We start from the raw sequence: 20,468 nt of genomic DNA, 5'->3' as shown, positions 1-20,468 counted from the left end.
GGAGACTCCCGGTCAGTCCTAGAGAGTTGGCAACCCTAAGTCTCACCCTTGCCCCCTAAAAGAACAACCATAAACTGTTCACAAGAACTAGGCTTTCCGCAGGCATCTGCACTTAGCCTGACCCTCTAAAGACCTTCAAGAGGAAAAATAAAATTACTGTACAAACACAGTCTACGTGCCCCAACCACTACTACTGCAATAATTTTAATTCTGCTTGGAGTGGGGGGGGGGGGGGGGGGGGGGGGGGGTGATATTATAACATAGTGTGCACGCACAGAGGTTTGATTAAAAAATCCTGAATCACAGGCAGGGGCCAGTAGTTTACAGTGACTGAATATGTCAGACTTCATTTTTATTACATGACACTGGATTTTTGTTGAGTTCCCCAATTCCATCCACTCTTCTGGAAAAATGCAAAACCAGTGGACCTTGTCTAGAACATTCAAAGGGGCTTCCGTTCCCTATAATCAGGGCCGTGGGTTCATGGTGGCCTAGCCATTCAAATTGTATACTTATTCATGGGAATCATGGGTGATTCATCATCGTGTTCCATGCTAGAATGGGGCCACTTCCAGGCAACAGAAAAAGAGATTGGGGTGCCCATGTACAAGAAACACAGAAATTTAGCATGCAGGTACAGCAAACAGTTAGGAAGGCAAATGGTATGTTGGCCTTTCGTGCAAGGGGGCTGTAGTACAAGCATAAGAAAGTCTTACTACAGCTGTTCAGGGCTTTGGTGAGACCTCTGGGTACTGCTTTGGTCTCCTTATATAAAGGAGGTTATATTTGCCTTGGAGGTGGTGCGGTGAAGGTTCACTAGATTGATTCCTGGGATGAGAGGGTTGTCCTATAAGGAGCAATTGAGTAGAATGGACCTATGCTCTTTGGAGCTTAGAAGGATGAGAAGTGACCTCATTGAACTTAAAAGATTCTGAAGGGGCATGACTGAATGGATGCTGAGAGATGGTTTCCACTGGCTGGAGAATCTAGAACTAGGGAGCATAGTCTCTGGGTAGGGGGTTGGTCATTTAGGACTGAGGTAACGAGGAATTTCTTCACTCAGACGGTTGTGAATCTTTGGAATTCTCTACCCAGAAGGCTGTGGATGCTCAGTTGTTGAGTATATTCATGGCTGAGATCAATAAATTTTTGGACTCTTGGAGAGTCAAAGGATACAGGGGTCTGGCTGGGAAGTGGAACTGAGGTACAAGATCAGCTATGATCTTACTGAACAGTGGAACAGACTTGAGGGACCATTCTTGGCCGCCTCCTATTTCTTATGCTGTAAAGGGGTGGCCAGGCTCCTCTTCCTGATCACGATCAGATGACTCCTTTATGCAGGTGACTGCTGAGGACAGCATCAAGCTTGGGAGTGATGCTCCTCACAGTTGAATAGCTGGGCGGGGTGTGCACCGTCTGGGCTCACACATGAAGAATGGATACTTGGTTGAGGTACCGAACGGTTGACCCTGTCAGGGAACTTGTACCCAAGCTCGAGTCCCCAACACAAGATAACTGGTCAGTGCTATAAGAAGACAGTCTAAAACCTTTTGAAAACTTGAATGGATCAAGAAAGGTATTAAAAAGGTATAAAAGGTGTTAGTGAGTAATCTTATTCCTTTTCAAATTTAAAAGTGTCCTGAATTTGAATCTTCCTTTAAAATAATACTGAAAAGATCAGATTTCTGAATAGAACTATGAATTACAAAATCCCTCAGCTTTTACTTGGATTCTCAAAATGGCAGAAAACACTCCAGGAAGTTTTAGGGTCTTGTAAAGACGGAAGTGTTGGGGGATGAGGTAGGATATTGTAATAGAAGAATTTTCTTAAAGGGGATCACTCATTCCTATGCAAACACAGGTGACTGGGATAACAGAAACCAGGCTTAAGAAGGGAATGCCTATTGGAATGTGACAGAGAGATTGTATGATTGGCACTGGACAACCCAAGGGATTGCTCTTAGCAATAATGATATTCAACATGGCAGGAGGTTGACTATCTTATCTCCACAACAATGCCATTATATAACACAGTATCTGGTACATTCACCTGACTCCAACCCTGGCCTCAAAAAGACGACTTGGGGCTACCCACAAAACTATGGACATCCTCAATATTGTATATTGGGCTAAGGAGGTCTCACTGAGTAAATCTTCCAACGCAACCCAACTTACCTCCTCTCCAAACCACAAGCCCTTGCTGCAGCCCTCCCAGTATCTATGACAGCACCAAGTCTGAGTTTATCTTCTTTGCTTACTTTCAGCACCGATTTCCTTTTATCCACACTGTTCTATAGGCAACCAGCTAATGTACAGGTTGGCAAAACTGACCTGTAACTGGCCACCTTTACAATTTGCATTCGGATTGCACATGGTCCAAAATATCAGAAAGGTCAAATAGAGGCCAGATGATACACAACGGAACCAGTCTCTAGTGTGGATCTCACACAGAGCTCGCTGGCAGCGGTATCCTTTAATGAAGAGAAAGATGTCAGACCTGCAATGATGGCACAGGTAGCCAGGGTAACTATGGTGCCAACTGCCTGCTGTTTATACGAACCTATTAATGGCAAAAAAACAAGTGGTACCATTCCCTTTGAGGACTGAAGGGTCTATTCTAGACTCAGTAACAAATTGACTCCCTACCCCTATTTAAAAAACGCATAATATTTTCTAGAATCTTTCTCTGCTAAAGCGTGCATTTTCCACTAACTCTCTCTCCCTTGCCCCAAACTGGATGTGACTATAGTTGACACTACAATACATCCTGTTGATTAAACAAAGTGATTACTATTTCTATACCTTTTAAAAAATATATTTAAAATGAAATGGTATCTTATTTCGAGTCGAGGTGTATTGACGCCTACATTGATTTAAGCTCTGGACAATCACCAGCAGCCAGTCCTGTATTTCACACTGCTGGATTTGGTAACCCAGGTGAGCAATTTATTTTGTGAATTTGGTGCTGATCAAGGTGAGGATGGAACATAGAACATCAGCATCAAATACAGTAACATTTGATCCAGTGTAGATCTCTTCTACAGTACCTCATCAATGACAAAGCACCTCATCAATGACAAAGCACCTCAGCTACATTAGTGTGACACTTAACCATTTTCCACACCAGCCACCTTCTAGTGCTAAATCAGGGACAGTTTTGTGTTGTGGGTCATGGAGACTAGATTGAGATTGTCTAGAACCATCTGCACTGGATTTCAACATAGGTCCCAGAGGTTAAAGGTTAACTCACCACCTAGTCCCCAGTTGCACCTCCTCCCCAACATATTATAAAACCAACCCTTCATTATCTACACTCCAAATATCACAGAAGAGAAGGGGAGATTTAATAGAGGTGCTCACAATTATGAGGGGTTTTAGCAGATAGGGAGAAACTGTTTCCAGTACCAGGAGGATCAGTAACCAAAGGACACAGATACAAGGTAATAAACAAAAGAACCAGAGGAGAGATGAGGAGAATTCTTTTTTTACGCAGTGAGTTGTTGTGATCTGGAATGCGCTGTCTGAAAGAGCTAATAATAACTTTCAAAAGGAAATTGAATAAATACTTGAAAAGGCAAAATTTGCAGGGCTAAGGGGAAACAACAGGGAAGTGGGACTAATTGGATAGCTCTTTCAAAGAGCTGGAATAGAAATGATGGGCCGAATGGCCTCCTTCTGTGCTGTTTCATTCTATGATTCAATTATCTGCTTATCCACCAGATTTACTTGCTGGATAAAGCCTTGAACAAGAAATTGCTTCATTGAACAGTTCGCTAATGTTTTTCTTGTTACTTGCATTGTGTTAGTCTTTATTCCGGGGCTGTTGGCCTTAAGTTACCTGTCATTTTCCAGGGGGAGTGGGGATTCCTCCATTATGGTGAATGTGAAAGTTCCACTCTCTGTGTCTATGCATGTGTGCGCGTCAGTGTGTATGCACGTGTCTGATTACATGCATATGTGTGTCAGTGAGTGAGAGAGAAAGAGAATGTGGGAGCTGCTACACATGCTACAGAATACACCAGTCTCAGTATCGGAGATGGTATCATATAGAAGGTAAGTAGATTAACAAATATTGTATCCACAGTCTGTGAGATCTCCTGGACTATTTTCCATCGCCTGAAAGGGTTGGAGAGGAACTTTCCAGAGTACTTCATCCCCTTATTAGCCCTAGGTTTTGTCTTTTTTTGTCTCCCTCAGGAGATTTCATGGTTTTGTTAATTGCATACATTTTATCTGTAAACGGCTGGGTGAAGAACAAACATGGCCAGTGAAAGGATTTGGAAAGAATTTAGTGGATGAGCTGGGACAAGGTGAGGTAAGTGGGTAGGTAAAACTGGTTTCTGGGAAAGTTGAGTCACTTGGAACGCTTTGCTAAAGAGAGATTAAAATGCAGTAGTAAAATCAAATCACACACTTCAGCAGAGAAAGTCTGTGAAATAGTTAGCACAACCCAACCTCCCAGTTCTAGCGATTTCAGTAAACTGGGAATAAATTGGAGCAACAATCTCAATGTGTGAAGTCTGCCCTTATTCATCAGCACAAACTGTTTATATAATCAGAGCTGCTACTGCTGTCCTCAAAAGGGTTAAACATTATTGCAGTAAAAAGAGCAGTTAAAAAAAATCCTTCAAGACCGTAGCTTATGAGACTATTATTACATATTATTGTAGTGTTGATTTAGTGAAATAAAAAGGCAGATGGGCATGAAGGATACAAACTTGTGTCAACTCCAGGTCTCCCCCCTCCAACACAGAACGGTGTCACCTTAGATGGAGGGGGAGGACGGGTCAGGAATGAAAGAAACCAATTTGGGAGTGAGAAAGGTAACAGTCTCCGTTTCGGATAGGCTGCCCCAACCTACCCAATTAATCTAGGCCGCAAGTGTTCAGGGTTCAATCTAGGCCGAGTCTTTGAGTGGTTGGCACATCCATTTATTGTGCGCCCTTGCTACCCACAACCTATGGACTGTGCAATACCTAACCCATTACATTTGCCTCCACAACCAACCATCCCCACCCCACTCCACCCACCGTTGTACACATTCTTTCCTATCTTAATGACTCACTGATGCAGAATAAATAGTTTTTGTTTCTGTACCATTGAACAGTACTTGTGTGCACAAAATGCCAGATTTTTGTGTGTTCTGCAACTCATGGGTCATTCTAGATTGAACCCTGGATTTTGACACCTCCTTCCAAGATGGCTCCCGTCACTGAGCAGACTCCAAGGAAGATCCTGCCTCGCCGTCGTGATTGGCAGCCTCTAAGGCCTGCTCTGCATTCAGTACGTCCGATTCGAGGTTGACCCCTGTAGTGTCCGAGATAAAGGAGTGGTAGGCGTCTCCCTCCACCATCAGTAGCTTCAGCTTGGGAATCCAGCTCTTGCGGACCACCCGACGAGCGTTGGTGCACATGTCTGCTGCAATGGCATTCATCTCGCTCTCCTTGAAGTTGGGGGCGAAATTCTGGCAGTAGACTGCAGGGGGCGAAACAGCACCAGCATTAGAACAGACTGAGTCATTGATCTCAAATACTGCAGTTTCTTTTTTATTTAATCCATTCCCGGTTCTCTCGCCTAGTGACCATTCTTCAAGAATGAGACTGGGCGAGTGTCTGCAGGTTTGTGAAGGGGCATTACAAACTACACAGTCTGCTCTTCCGCCACCTTCCCAGTGATCTCTCCATAACAATCAGAAACAGGAACCAAGGCTGATTATCAGGTTATTGGTTCATGATCAGCATAACGGGACTACAGGCTAATCACATACTGGACCAACTTTTAATCTCATTATTCTGATGGGCTGTTCAATTCTGTCTCTCCTTCTTTAAAATCCTGCTTAAAATCTACCTCTTTGACCAAACCTTTAGCAACCCATCTTAACCCCTCCTTTGGCTCGATGCCCAGTTTTCTCTGATAATGCTGTGAAGTTCCTTGGGACATTTTAATATTTTAATAGCACTAAATAAATGTAGGTTGTTGGTATTCACAAAGAAAAGTCTGAAAACTATGAATGGAGATTCACCCAAAATCTATTTTAGTTCACATAACTAAAAGAAAACATATTTAGTTAGAATTTGGCATGCTTATATTTCATTATAATGGAACAGCCAGGAAGCACTGCTAATGGATCGAGGCGGTGCAAAATTTGAGAGGAAGAATCAATTTGAATAAATGCCTTGCTGCTCATTTAATTTCATGGTTAATGCAGCAGTTTTTCCAGAATACACCCAACCAGCAAGTAAAATGAAACAGGACAGCTGGTTTGACATTCAGATAGGTGGCTCCACTTAACCTGCGACAGTAACAGATGAGAGTGGGAGCTGCATGACAAATGGGGCATAAAGGAGCAATTTCTAAAAAAAAAAAACCCACACACACACAAAACTAATTGGCCCTGGCCAAGCCTATGCAAATGGCTGGCAGTTCTGAAGATAGAAAGACATGCTAATTATTATAACTCATTGATGTAGATTTGAGTGGCAATTTAGAATTAATTAGTGTTATAATTTTTTTTTTTTAATTAAAAACTTATTTTCTCTTTCCTTCCTCTCCGGAAGATGCTGACATGTTGCTGGGGAAACAGATCTGTGGCTACCTGTAGACCACAGGAACTTCACTCCAGTGGCAATTCCTTTTGTGTGAGACTAGACGGTGAATGTCGGCAGCCTATTTGACAACAGCAGCATCACTGCAATGCCTGATTCTACCAGGCCTCCCTGACCCAGCTGTGATAGGGTACTTCAGCAGAGATGGGTACTTTATAAACAGTACACAGATATGGGGAGCTAGTAGCCCTTTACAAAAGAGCCTTTGAAGGATTGGCAGATGATTTGCCCAGTATTGCGATATCCCACGGAGATTGCAGTGTTCTCCTTATCTCGGCCAGGCTATCATGGGGAGTAGCATGCCGAGATCAGGCACGTCCCTTTGGGGGAGGAAGCAGGAGATATTCCAGAGGGAAACAATCTATTAGCAACTGGTTACAGGCTATTCAGCTAACACAGCACCAGGAGGAAGCAATGAATGCCTTTACTGACTTACAACAACAGTAACTTGCATTTATATAGCACCTTTAAACATAGTAAAACGTCCCAATACTCTTCACATAAGTGTACTCAGACAAAAACTAATGCCAAGCCAAAGAAGGAGACATTAGTACAGGTGACCAAAACCTTGATTAAAGAAATAGTTTTAAGGAGTGTTTTAAATGTGAAGTTTAGGTGAAGGTACGGCTGCCAGTGAGGACAGGGGCGGCGGGGAGGGCAGTGGTGAAGGAAGTATGGGATGCACAAGAGACCAGAAGTGGAGGAACGCAGAATTCTCGGACTGTTGTAGGGCTGGAGGAGGTTATTGAAAGCAAGGATGAGAATTTTAAAATTGAGGTGTTGCCAGGCAAGGAATAGTTGATCCGAGAGGTAAGAAAGACATGGATGAGGGTTTCAGCAGCAGATGAGCTGATGCAGGGGCAGCGACAGATGATGTTGCAGATGTGGAAGTAGGCAGTCTTGATGATGGAGCGGATATGTAGTTGGAAGCTCATCTTGAGGGTCAAATAAGACACCAAGGTTAAGAACGGTCTGATTTAGCTTCAGACAGCGGCCAGGGAGAGTGACTGAGTTTGTGGCGTCCACAGATGCTGCTGAATGTTCCAGGAGGAGTCACAGGCTGACCTGTGAGCACAGGGTCTGGCCTCACCATACTCACTTTTTACTGCATTGAGGACTCGACTATCCAGAGGTTTCCTGCTCGGGTCATTTGTCGAGGAGCGGATTCCAGTGCCACAGCTGTTTGCCAGCGTGTTCCTGTAGCAGGAGAGGAAGAACATAAACAAATCCACAGAATACAGTAGTGTGAACAACAGGTCTCCTGCTCAAATTCTTTTCATAATAGGCTGCTCTCCAATGCCTGGTTTTACAAAACTTTCCAGGAATTGGGCTGAAATTACAGCTGTATTTCCCGCCCCCTCCTTCCTTTCTTTCCACAAAAGTGTTGGCTTGTATTGGGATCCAGTTTCACAGGCACTTCCTGCACAAACACTGAATGTCAGCAGGCTGCTCAACCATGAAGGCATCCTCTCCCTGTCCCTGACTGCTTAATGCAAAGCCTCAGAGTTTAAGGGGAAAACATAACCACAATAAACAGAAAGTGCTGGAAATACTCCACAGGTCTGACAGCATCGGTGGATAGAGAAGCAGAGTTAATGTTTCAGGTTGGATATGACTCTTCTTTGGTTCTGTCTAAGCTAGTACTTTCAGTCTGATAGGCAATCTTTTCACTTATCCTTTGACCTGTTGCAATATTCCCGTCTGTATTTTGTCGACCCTTTTCTCATTTAATCATTCCTGCCCTCCACCCAATCACTGACCTCCCCCCTCTCGCTCTTTCCCGGATTCCCATTTTCCCTGGCTTAAAAGCTGTTCATCTTTAACATCTTCCAGTTCTGATGAAAGGTTGTCGACCTGAAAAGTCAACTCTCTCTCTCTCTCTGCAAAATCTGCCTGACCTGTTGAATGTTTCCGACATTGTTCTGGTTTTAATTTCACTTGGTTTCTTGCCCATCTTACCGGTCAAAGAAGGATGCGAGCAGCCTTCGGAGGAGGACTTTGTGACGTGTTCCTGCACAGACATGGCAGTTCATTAATTGAGCTCGAGTGATGAAGACACTGGTTCCTGTCACAAAAAATAAAAATAAACTCAAGCAATCATTCTTCACCAAATGAAACAGCCCAGACACAAGCAGGATGACCATCGATGCGAAGGCCAACCTGGCGGAGTAGCTGGGGAGTGGGAAAGCCTCAATGACGGCGAAAGGCATCTGAAACGTGGGCCGTACCTGTAACAAGTTCCAGCTTCTCGGTGGGATCCCCCTCTGCGTAAAGCTTGGGGTGACATCTGTTACCAATCTGGGTGATCAGTTCAGCTGGCAATGCCGCCAGGTCTCGCCGCATCCGCACCCTCGAGCGGGCATCTGTGGTCAAGTGATCGGGCAGGGCTTCGACCCGCTCGGCCGCTGGGGGAAAAAACCAACAAAACGGTTCTGATGATAAGGTGCAATACATAGAATGCACAGCACAGAAACTGGCCGTTCGGCCCAACTGGCCCATGCTGGTATTTCGCCTCCATGCGAACCTCCTCCCACCCGACTTCCTCTCACCCTAACATATCCTTCTATTCCTTTCTCCATGTGCTTAGCCTGCTTCCCCTTAAAAGCATCTATGCCATTCATTTCAATTACTCCCTGTGGTAGCGAGTTCCACATTCTCACCACTCTCTGGGTAACGACGTTTCTCATTATTAGTGACTGTCTTATATTTATGGCTCCCTATCAAGTGGAAACATCTTTTCTACAGCACCCTATCAAACCCCTTTCATAATTTTAAAGACCCTCTATCAGGTCATCCTTAGCCTTCTCTTTTCCGAGAAAGCAGCCGCATACCGTTCAGTCTTTCCTGATATTTAGAACCAGTCAGTTCTGGTACCTTCCTAGTAAATTTTTTTTGCACCTTCTCCAGTGCTCCTGTATCTTTTTCATAATATGGAGACAGTATTCCAAGTGTGGTCTAACCAAGTTTCTGTACAAGTTTAACATAACTGCTTTGAAGAAGAGTCTACATCCAAGACATTAATTAAACCTCTCCCTCCAAAGATGCTGACATAGGTGCTGTGTATTTATCGAGGTTTTACTTATTGACCAAGTGTGCAGGGAAAAACAAGGTAATTCTGTAATTTAACAAACTCTTTACGCTGATGATGTGCACTGAACCAGGAGATGACTGAGGAAAATGCAGGACAAAATTCTGTTCAGCACATTCCAGCTCGGACATTCAAGTTACACAACGTGGAGCCGAGCAGTCTCTTTCTCAGGCTGCCGTGTGCTGGTGCAGATGCAGCAGAACAGGCTAGTATTTCAAATTGGTTTATGGTGGTCAGGACCAGGCGAGGCATCAGTCGCTGTGTTCTTCAAACTCAAGACGTTAGTCAGTTACACTGTCAGGAATCTGGCCGATGGGTGCTCGAATTGGTGTCAGCTGTGGCTCAGTGGGTAGCACCTGCGCCTCTCAGTCCGAAAGTTGTTGGTTCAAGGCCCACTTCAGAGACTTGAGCACACAATCTAGGGTGACATTCCAATGCAGCACTGAGGGATTGCTGCACTGTCAGAGGTGCCACCTTGGATGAGACGTTAAACCAAGGCCCCGTCTGCCCTCTCAGGTGAACTGAAAAGATCCCATGGCAACTATTTCGAAGAAGGATAGGAGAGTTCTCCCCGGTGTCCTGGCCAATATTTATCCCACATCCCAACATCACTAAAAAAACAGATTATCTGGTCATTATTTATCTGGTCATTGCTGTTTGTGGGAGCTAGCTGTGCACTAACTGGCTGCCATGTTTCCTACATTACAAAAGCGACTACACTTCAAAGGTACTTTGTTGGCTGTAAAGCGCTTTGGGATGTCTTGAGGGCTAGAGGCGCTATAGAAATGCAACAGTTTCTATTTCTGTTTTTGAAGGTGTTCTTAAAGCTGTGCAGGTGATGAGAGAAACTGACCCTCCCTCCAGTGACAACTCTCCACGGTGAAAACATTTTCACACCCAGGAGTGCTGGACCCATGGAAGCCCTGAGAATTTGCTGTCAGATTATGGGGGTTGGTTACCCAGTAGGAGGAGCAGATCCCCATCTCCACTGAGTCACCAGCTAGATCTGTACATTACACGGCGGAGCCCAGTGTGACCACGCTTCAGGAGAGAGACAAATGGACAAGTGAGGAAACAATGAACGGCATGAAAGCGCTCTGAACCATCCCCAATTTGAGAGTGAGGTCTGATATGTTTAATGATATTTGGAGGGGCCCTTGTTGTTCTGCATTTTCCTCTATGAACTACTGTCTTCCGGTACAAAGCAGCTCCAGTCTCCTACCTCGAGCTCCAAACTGGATTCTCCCATCACAGAGACTCGTGACTCAGTACGCTTTGTTTGTAATGCACCGCAACAGAGGGTTTCTCTTAACCAACATGATTGTAATAGTTTGGGCTACTCCTTGCCATCTCTCCAAACACTTCCCATCATATTTGTGTCAAACATTCCCCATCATGCATGCACCAAACAGCTCTTCGCGGGCAGGTGCACATCATTTTTCCTAAGATATCCCGCCCCAAGTTTGGATCTGCACCAGGTTATAGGGACAAAATTCCTTCTTGCATGATGTAGGAAATACTCAGCCTCTCTGTTCTGCGCCTGCCCTGTTGCCTCCCACCCACCCACTCCTCAGTTACAGCCAATGTAAGAGATTTAAATGCTAGGAAATCACATGGAGCCAATGCTCCCGATAGCAGTTGCCCCTTTAAATTGGCAATCTGGATGTTGCCACTGATAGCAAGATAGCACATAGCAGGCTTACCTGGCGGCCCCACATTCATCATGCTGTACATAGTGTACATGTTACAGATCTGTCTGTAGTGCTCCTCGGTCATATCCTCGCTGCCTTCCTCCTCCTCGTCCTCTTCATTCTGGTAGGAGTTAGGACTGTCACTGGTGTAGGCACTGGAGGTGCCGGGACTGGTGCGGTCTGAGCTGCCTTGCCCACCTCCTCCACACCCCTGCTGCCGACCTGCGGGGGCTCCATGGGAAACCCGAGCCAGCTTGGAACTGGCACTGCCGTTCCCCTCCCGCTGGCCGTTGTCCCACAGGCGCTTGCCGATGGGAGTGAACTGCACAGAGTCCAGCTCGGCCTGCTCCGTCTTGACACGCGACACCAGCGAGAGAGGGGTCGCCGCCAGCGATCGGGAGGCTTGCGCGGGGCTCGGAGGCTCGGAGGGTGTCTCCTCCACGTGCAGGCCCTGGGAGTCACACCGCGGTGAGCTGACCTTCAGGCAGAACTCAGTTTCCTTGTCCATTATCTGCTGGATCTGGAGGAAGCCGGCTGTGTACATCAAGAGGAACTGGTCACCCATGTTCATGCTAAGCCTGCCAGTGTAACAGAATGCTAGGATCTGCTGGAAGGACTGCGGCTGGACAGCTGTGGGCAGTTCGAAGCTCGTGCAGTTGTTTGAGCTGAACAAGTCACGGAAATAGGAGCTGCTCGCTGCCAGGACTGCACGGTGTGCCTTGAAAGCCTGTCCCTTGACAACGATGGAAACATCACAGTACAGGCCCTGGAGCCGCTGGTCATTCAGAGATTCCAGGATATTATTCCCAAAGTTCGGAATCTCCATTTGCAGGGTCTGTGCCATGGTGTCCACTCAGCACACTGCAGTATCTGCCAGGATAGAAGAGGACACAATAATGTTAGTATTAGCAGATTTTACATGTAGCATTTCACCTGTAAAAGACTCTTCAGCTGTGATTCAGTGGGTAGCACTCTCACCTCGGAGCCAGAAGACCCACTCCAGAGACTTGAGCACAAAAATCTAGGCTTTCACTCTAGTGCAGTACTGAGGGAGTGATGCACTGTCAGAAGTGCCAACTCAGATGAGATGTTAAGACGAGGCCCCATCTGCCCTCAATCAGATTAACTGGTCATTATCATATGTGCTTGTGGGAGCTTGCTGTGCACAAACTGACTGCCACATTTCCTGCATTACAACAGTGACTACATTTCATTGGCTATGAAGTGCTCTTTGTTTTGGGGTTGTGGAAGGCGCTACAGAAATGCAGGTCTTTCTTTCCCATGCATCCTCACTGTCCATCATCCCTCACTCATAAAACCTTCAGGCTTTGATTGGCACCCTTTCACCCCCATCTCCTAATTTATCCCAGTTATGATGAAGGGTATACACACCCCAAAAGCCATAACCTGTCTTTTCCCTTTAGACCTGTTCTGTATTTTCAGCATTTGTAGTTTTTTCCCTCTTTATTTTCCTGATTTATCTGGTCTTCTATTCCATTCTTTTTCAACTTAGCACTTAGTAGCAGCAGCAGCAAGCACTTCCGAGTCAAAGGGCAGCAGTGGTACAGGACTCTATGTGACAATGGTGCTTCCATTCTCTGCCAGGTCAGAGTTCAAACCAGAGGTCAAAAGCAAAAGCTACTAAAATCTTGAAGTAGAAATGGCCCAAAAGGTCAATTAATAGCTGAAGGACAGACAAACTCTTTAAGTATGACTCACTGTTCAGCAGTTCTAACGAAGAGGTCATACCAGGAACCAACATTACCCTTTCCGATACTCACTGCACTGCTCTGCATTCTTTTGTGTTTTCACTCCACCTGGACTCTTGCTGGGGTACAGTGCCATAGCTGCCAGCTGCCCTCAGATTCAGGACAACTTGGGATGGGCATTAAATACAAGCCTTACCAGCGACAGCCACGTCCCGGGAAAGAATTAAACAAAAAACACTGTCCTTCATTCAGGCTGCATGGTCCACAACATTTCTCAAACACAAGTTCTCCCAGTGCCCTGACCAATATTCCTCCCTCAAATTAAAGCCACCATAGGAGAAACAGAATAACTGGCTATTTACCTCATTGCTATTTTTGGGATCTTGCGTGCAAATTGGCTGCCTCACTTGCCTACATATCAAGAACTGCATTTCAAAAAATGTTAACTCATTGGTTGCGAACCAACGCTAGGATGGCCTGAGAATAGGGTTCTATATAAATACAAATCAACATGTTCTTTACAGAGGGACACTGATGACTTCACAAGCAAATTGATCTCATCCTCAGCCAACAGTCCACATATGAGCATTTTATGGAACTTGGTTACTAGACAGCAGTCAGGGGCAGGAACCATTGCTGGTTTTCCCCTTCCCTGGCCAGTTTCTTTCTCAAAGTACAAACGTAACCTGGTTCAGGAAAAAACATTTCTTTCCGACAACCTAGTTCAGGCTTCAAACCTTATTCACAGGCCACGCTGGTCCTTTATTACCCAGCTCAGCACCACTTAAACAGTCCCAAAATGACAGCTTTCACACTTATAGACAGACAGCTGACACCGTGTGAGATGGTGATGGCCATTGCATGAAGCTTTACAGGTTTAGAGTGGAGCCCTGCACACTTCACCGCCATGCAGCTCACACTGGCAGCTACAGTCAGTGAGAAGATAGCAGGTCAGATTAAACTGCTGGCTAACATTACAGGGGAATCCAAAAGCATGTGTGGCTATATTTCTATTTACATCATGCACCAGGAGTCCAGGATAGTCCTCAACACAGATAAAACCTTCTGCTTAATCACCATGTGAAGCTTGGTCCCTAGCCAAGCTGTTCCAGTACAGCTACAACACTGGCATCTACCCGGCAATGTGGAAAATTGCCCAGGTATGTCCTGTACACAAAAAGCAGGACAAGTCCAATCCAGCCAATTACTGCCCCATCAGTCTGCGCTCAATCATCAGTAAAGTGATGGAAAATGTCATCAACAGTGCGATCAAGCGTCACTTGCTTAGCAATAACATGCTCAGTGACACTCAGTTTGGGTTCCGCCAGGGCCACTCAGCTCCTAACCTCATTACAGCCTTGGTTCAAACATGGACAAAATAGCTGAACTCAAGAGGTGAGGTGAGACTGACTGCCCTTGACACCAAGGCAGCATTTGACCAAGTATGGCGTCAAGGAGCCCTAGCAAAACTGAGGTCATTGGGAATTAGGGGGAAAGCTCTCCGCTGGTTAGAGTCATACCTAGCACAAAGGAAGATGGTTGTGGTTGTTGGAGGTCAATCACCTGAGCTCCAGGACATCATTGCAGGAGTTCCTCAGGGTAGTGTCCTAGGCCCAACCATCTTCAGCTGCTTCATCAATGACCTTCCTTTAAACATAAGGTCAGAAGTGGGGATGTTCACTGATGATTGCACAATGTTCAGCACCATTCGCGACTCCTCAGATACTGAAGCAGTCCGTGTAGAAATGCAGCAAGACCTGGATAATATCCAGGCTTGGGCTGATAAGTGGCAAGTAACATTCGCACCACACAAGGGCCAGGCAATGACCATCTCCAACAAGAGAGAATCTAACCATCTCCCCTTGACATTCAATGGCATGACAACTGCTGAATCAACCACTAACATCCTAGGGATTATCAATGACCAGAAACAGAACTGGAGTAGCCGTATAAATACTGTGGCTACAAGAGTAGGTCAGAGGCTAGGAATCCTGCAGCGAGTAACTCACCTCCTGACTCCCCAAAGCCTGCCCACCATCTACAAGGCACAAGTCAGGAGTGTGATGGAATACTCTCCACTTGCCTGGATAGGTGCAGCTCCAACAACACTCAAGAAGCTCGACACCATCCAGGACAAAGCAGCCCGCTTGATTGGCACCCCATCTACAAACATTCACTCCCTCCACCACCGATGCACAGTGGCAACAGTGTGTACCAGCTACAGGATGCACTGTAGCAACGCACCAAGGTTCCTTAGACAGCACCTTCCAAACCCGCAACCTCTACCCCTAAAAGGACGAAGGTAGCAAATGCATGGGAACACCACCACCTGCAAGTTCCCCTCCAAGTCACACACCATCCTGACTTGGAACTATATCGCTGTTCCTTCACTGTCGCTGGGTCAAAATCCTGGAACTCCCCTCCGAACGGCACTGTGGGTGTACCTACCCCACACGGACTGCAGCGGTTCAAGAAGGCAGCTCACCACCACCTTCTCAAGGACAATTAGGGATGGGCAATAAAAGCTGGCCTGGCCAGCGTCGCCCACATCCCATGAATGAATTTTTTTAAAAATTCTGATTTTGGAAAAAGTAAGTTTTTAAATTCACTCTCGGGATGTAGGCATTGCTAGTAAGACTGGAATTTATTGGCCATCTCTAACTGCCCTGTCAGATGGCCGTTAGCGACGGATTTTGGTGTGGGACTGGAGTTACATACAGGCCAGACCAGGTATGAAAGTTTCCTTCCCTATAGGACATTAGTGAACCAACTGGGTTTTTACGACAATCCAACATCTTTGTGGTCACTTTTATATTTCCAGATGTATTTTACTTAATAAAATGAATTTAAATTCTCAAACTGCCAGGGTGGGATTTGAGCTCATGGTCTCTGATTATTAGTCCAGCCTTTTGGATTATCAGTCCAGTAAGGTTTTAAAAAATCCTTGAATCTAGGTACAGTGATTATCATGATTCCAGTCTTTACTCCCACCCTTTTGACTTTCAAGGGTCAGGTTAGGTCAGACAGGCAGTTAAAAGTTCCACAGAGAGAAAAAATCCGAGAAAACAAAAATCTTCTTGCAGAAAAAGAAAGTTTGAAGCTGGTCTTTTGACACGCCCTCTTTGTTTTAGCCTGAAGTGTGATGTCCTGATTGCCCATAAAACGGAGCACCAGTCCCTCCAAGGCAGTGAGTGGAAGCTCGCAATAGGTGCAAAATCCTTACTCTGAGACACGTTTCCACAGTGCAGATGGAAAGATTTGAAATAGCAATTGAAACCTGACATCAAACATGTATCCAAAGATTGGAGTTTATCTTTCACAAAACTCACGAGGGAATTAATCTGCGGCAGTTAAAAAAGCCACCTTTAATACAACGAGACTCTCGAATTATTCACATTCAATGCAGTTTTTGTCACCAGCGTACCAATACACTGGAGTAGAAATCAGAATTAAACCAATAACCTTTAATGGTGTGCCAATAGGCTTAATGACTCATCATCTCAAATTGCTCCTGTCACTAACAAGAGATCTGTACCCTTCACCCTGGCATTATACAGCTTAAACCACTCTCTAAGTTTGAATGTACAAACTCTATAATTGTACTGCAGTCTTTGTGGAAATATTGTGAAAATTGATCAGGCTGCTATTGTACACCTTACATCATCAAAACTAGCTGATAATCTCTGCCCTCTCGATTTCAGTAGATCCTGGAACATCAACAGAGCAACATCCACTATGGACAAGGTTCTTAACAACAACATACATTACGTAGAAACTACACTACAGAAAAATAACCAAAGGGGCTCCACAGATGCATTAAGGAGAATGGATGCGGTGCCAAAGGAGAGGTTGTGAAGTGTGACTAAAGGCTTGGTCAACAAGCTTTTCTGAAGTTTCTTTGTGCCTATGTCTCTCATCTCACCTTGCCCTTCAGTGATCGGCAATCCAACTCTTTCTTCATGACCCGGGGAGGGGGGGGGGGAAGGGGGGGGGGGAAGGGGGGGGAAGGGGGGGGGGGAAGGGGGGGGGGGGAAGGGGGGGGGGAAGGGGGGGGGGAAGGGGGGGGGGGGAAGGGGGGGGGGGGGGGGGGAAGAAGGGAGAGGGTGTCGACGACCCTCTCTTTCACCTCTTGGGAGGCCACACAAAAAACAAACCCTGGGCTATCTCTCCTTTGGATCCTCCATTTTCCCCCCAGGGAGAAATACAGGGCCTCACTCAGCAGCACCCAGATAGTGCATGAAAGATTGAAGACACAATATGGAGAGGAATGGCAGGTGCTCACAAACACTTAGTTAAAACTCCTTAACTGAGACTATTTCTGGCAAATTTCTGGATTCAGAACTTGTTTCCATTCAGAAACCTGGAGAAGGGCAAAGGCTCATTCAAGTCTCAATCCAGAGACTGAAGCACACTCCAGTGCAGTACTGAGGCAGTGCTGCACTGTCAGAGGTACCATCTTTCAAATGAGAAGTTAAACCAAGGCCCCCATCTTCCCTCTCAGGTGGTTGTAAAAGATCCCATGACACTATTTTGAAGAAGAGCAGGGGAGTTCTCCCCAGTGTCCTGGGCCAATATTTATCCCGCAACCAACATCACTAAAACAGATTATCTGGTTATTATCACATTGCTGTTTGTGGGAGCTTGCTATGTGCAAATTAAGCTGCGTTTCCTTTGTTACAACAGTGACTACACTTCAAAAAAAGGACTTAATGGGCTGTGAAGCCCATTGGGAGGTCCCAGGGTTGTGAAAGGTGCTATAGAAATGCAAGTCTTTGTTCTGGTTCAAATGAGTAGAAGAGATAAATCTCAGTGAGATTAAAACAAGCTTGGGTTTTAAAGGAAGAATTGAAGACCAGGGACAGAAGACTTTGGGGGGCTGCTCAGCTTTGGAGTCCTGAGAAAGGAGTTAGAGTACAAGGCTGTCACACTAAGACTGTAGGGAGGGTGAAAGGGTGTAAAGAGAAGGCAGTTCTTTTGTTCAAAAGAATAATGTCTGTTGCAGTATCAATAAAGACCAGAAAGGTTACAGTGCAGAGAGAGAGAGAGAGAGATCAGAGAGTAGAGGTGAGTAAAGTTTAAGCCATCAAATTAGAAATGTTAAACTAGATTCCTGGTCAAAGTTGCACCAAAATTTTTTTATTACAAAACAACAATCACAGATGTGTATCAGAATCTAATCCTATTAACCTCTGTTAATACTGAATTACACAGCACTGTGACTGTTCACTGATACGAGCTGCAGATTTTGTACACACTACACAGGGCTGCAGGTACCAGCGATGGTCTTTCATGGATTTGACTCATTTGGAAGTGCAGGCCACACTGGCACTTTGACCAGTCTCCCCAATGCTTCAGTTGGATGAAGGACAGCCCAGCTTCGAACTGAGTAGTTCACAGCATGAAGCTCGCAAGTCCCATTGCCAGTCAGTGCTGTGAGCTGATCTCAGCTGGGGTGGCAACTGCAGAGCTGAGATTGATCTCAGTCCTTGGCACTTGCTCACTATCCAGTGACTCCTGACCAAAAGTACCCGAGTGTGGAACTTGGGTACAACATGGCTCAGCTAGGAGTTCCCCGAGTAACTTGTTGACATTCACTGTCCTCGTGCACGCACACACACACACACGAGAAGAGCATAAGGGAGAAGGCTGGGGCCAGTGCAGCTGTACCCAAGCATGATTCAGGGTCTTTAATGGGAGGAGAAGGGAAAAATCAGAAGGAACAAATAAGGGAAAACAGAAGCTCAAGATTGTTTTACAGTTTTGCTGCAGTTCAAAAACAATTTTCAGATGACAAGAAAATTGAACATTGATGCACTGTACCATTAGGACTGTTCTGCTATAGAGACTGTGCTCTGGAATCGAATGCAAATGGTAATTGAAAGCAGCATTGCAAAGAGGAATATAATTACTAAATGTAATGCTCACAAAGTCAAACAAATATCATGTAATTCACAAGCTGTAAATTAAATTTTTCTATTTTTATAAGTTTGATGCTCATCAAGGCAAGTGATTTTAGTGCTGGGGAAACAGAACAAGTAACCCATTATCAGCAATAAGTACTCCCAGGCTGGTACAGGTCTGTTAGCTGCAGAGTAATGGTAGTTGTAACTCTGTCCCAACAGCATGGCTCAGCTCAAACCTCAAAAAGCATCTCCCACAGTATCTATCCTACGGCCTTTTCAAACCAGGGTCAATTTAGTAGCAAGCTTCTACAGTGTGTTCATGTCCACAAATAACCGAATGTAAACTTTCCAAACCCATTACAGACTGCAGTGGGGACTTTGATCCTGTTGAACCTGGCTGGGTATAAAACAGAGATTCTCAGGGGTGAACAACCAGTTCTAACCCACTGTAGCACCAAGCTTTTAAAAAAAAATCTATACAGTAACACCAGAGGTACCTAAGGTTTGAAAGATAGGCTCAAATTTTAAATAACATTTAAATCCCAAAGTCCAGCTGTTATTGTTCCATTGCATTTAGAATTCCACAATCTGATCTTGACTGATTCTCAATTGAAACTTTATCGGGATGTTTTCCAATGCCCCAGGTGCATACTGTAAAACACTGCATATAAATAACTCATTTTTAGCAAGTAAAGATAGAGCATGCAAACAATTTTCATGCAAATCTAGTTATAAACAACTTATTAGTGTCTGATCTCAACTAGGCTTAGAAAATACACATAATGGAGCACCCCCACCCTGAAACAGTGTCAATTTGTATTTTGATTTCTGCCAGTATTACACAAACACTCAATAAATCACCCATTTTCTCACTGAAGAGGTCAGACAATCCTGATAACTAAAAACAAGTTTTCCCACCATCATTTTTCTCTGTGGAGAAATCTGTCCTGTGAGGAGGACCAGGCTTCCAGTAAATATAAGTTTGGGAAGTATTTGAGAAGTGCAGCTTGGATAGTTTGCTGCAGCTTTTTAAGTTTTGTTGCAATCTAAAGGAGCCCCCCTCCCCAGTCTGCACACATCCCCCAAAACACACACAAAGGGGGCATTAAATCTGGGAGGAGGGAGGGGGGATAAAATAAATAAAAACCCAGGATCTGTCATCTTATAAAAGGAAGGGTTTGATGAATAATTGATGCAGCTTGGAGGCCAAAGCCTGGGCTGGATGCTCAGAACTTACCCCAATGTCTCTCAATGCTTGCAAGCAGAGCCTAGCAGCAGCCATTCATTGTCAGGACAGCCAGCGCCTAGCAACCGAGCGCCGATCGGAGCCCCGACTCCAGACCCCCGCAGCCGAGCGCCAGCCTCATCGAGCCGGCGGCCCCCGCGCCTCCCAACCCCCCCCCCCCCACCACCAACAACAACAACAACCTTCCAGTCACTGACGTCACCGCGGTCCACTTCCCATCAGCCTT

At 45.4% G+C, this 20,468-nt stretch overlaps 1 protein-coding gene across 1 annotated transcript; it reads right to left on the bottom strand.

Annotated features, from left to right (window-relative positions):
• Positions 1–238: 238 nt before the first annotated feature.
• Positions 239–20,391, bottom strand: nacc1b (nucleus accumbens associated 1, BEN and BTB (POZ) domain containing b). Its single transcript, XM_068021259.1, has 6 exons — positions 20,234–20,391; positions 11,397–12,254; positions 8,834–9,010; positions 8,565–8,670; positions 7,705–7,802; positions 239–5,475 (listed from the first exon to the last, which is right to left on the bottom strand). The coding sequence occupies exons 2-6, from the start codon at positions 12,226–12,228 to the stop codon at positions 5,210–5,212; spliced, it is 1,479 nt and encodes a 492-aa protein (XP_067877360.1). The 5' UTR covers positions 12,229–12,254; positions 20,234–20,391; the 3' UTR covers positions 239–5,209.
• Between the last annotated feature and the right edge of the window lie 77 nt (positions 20,392–20,468).

This window comes from Heterodontus francisci, chromosome 43 (assembly GCF_036365525.1).
Source record: "Heterodontus francisci isolate sHetFra1 chromosome 43, sHetFra1.hap1, whole genome shotgun sequence".
Lineage (NCBI taxonomy): Eukaryota > Metazoa > Chordata > Chondrichthyes > Heterodontiformes > Heterodontidae > Heterodontus > Heterodontus francisci.
The sequence above is the reverse complement of the archived record's forward strand: the minus strand, read 5'-3'. Positions and strand labels throughout refer to the sequence as shown.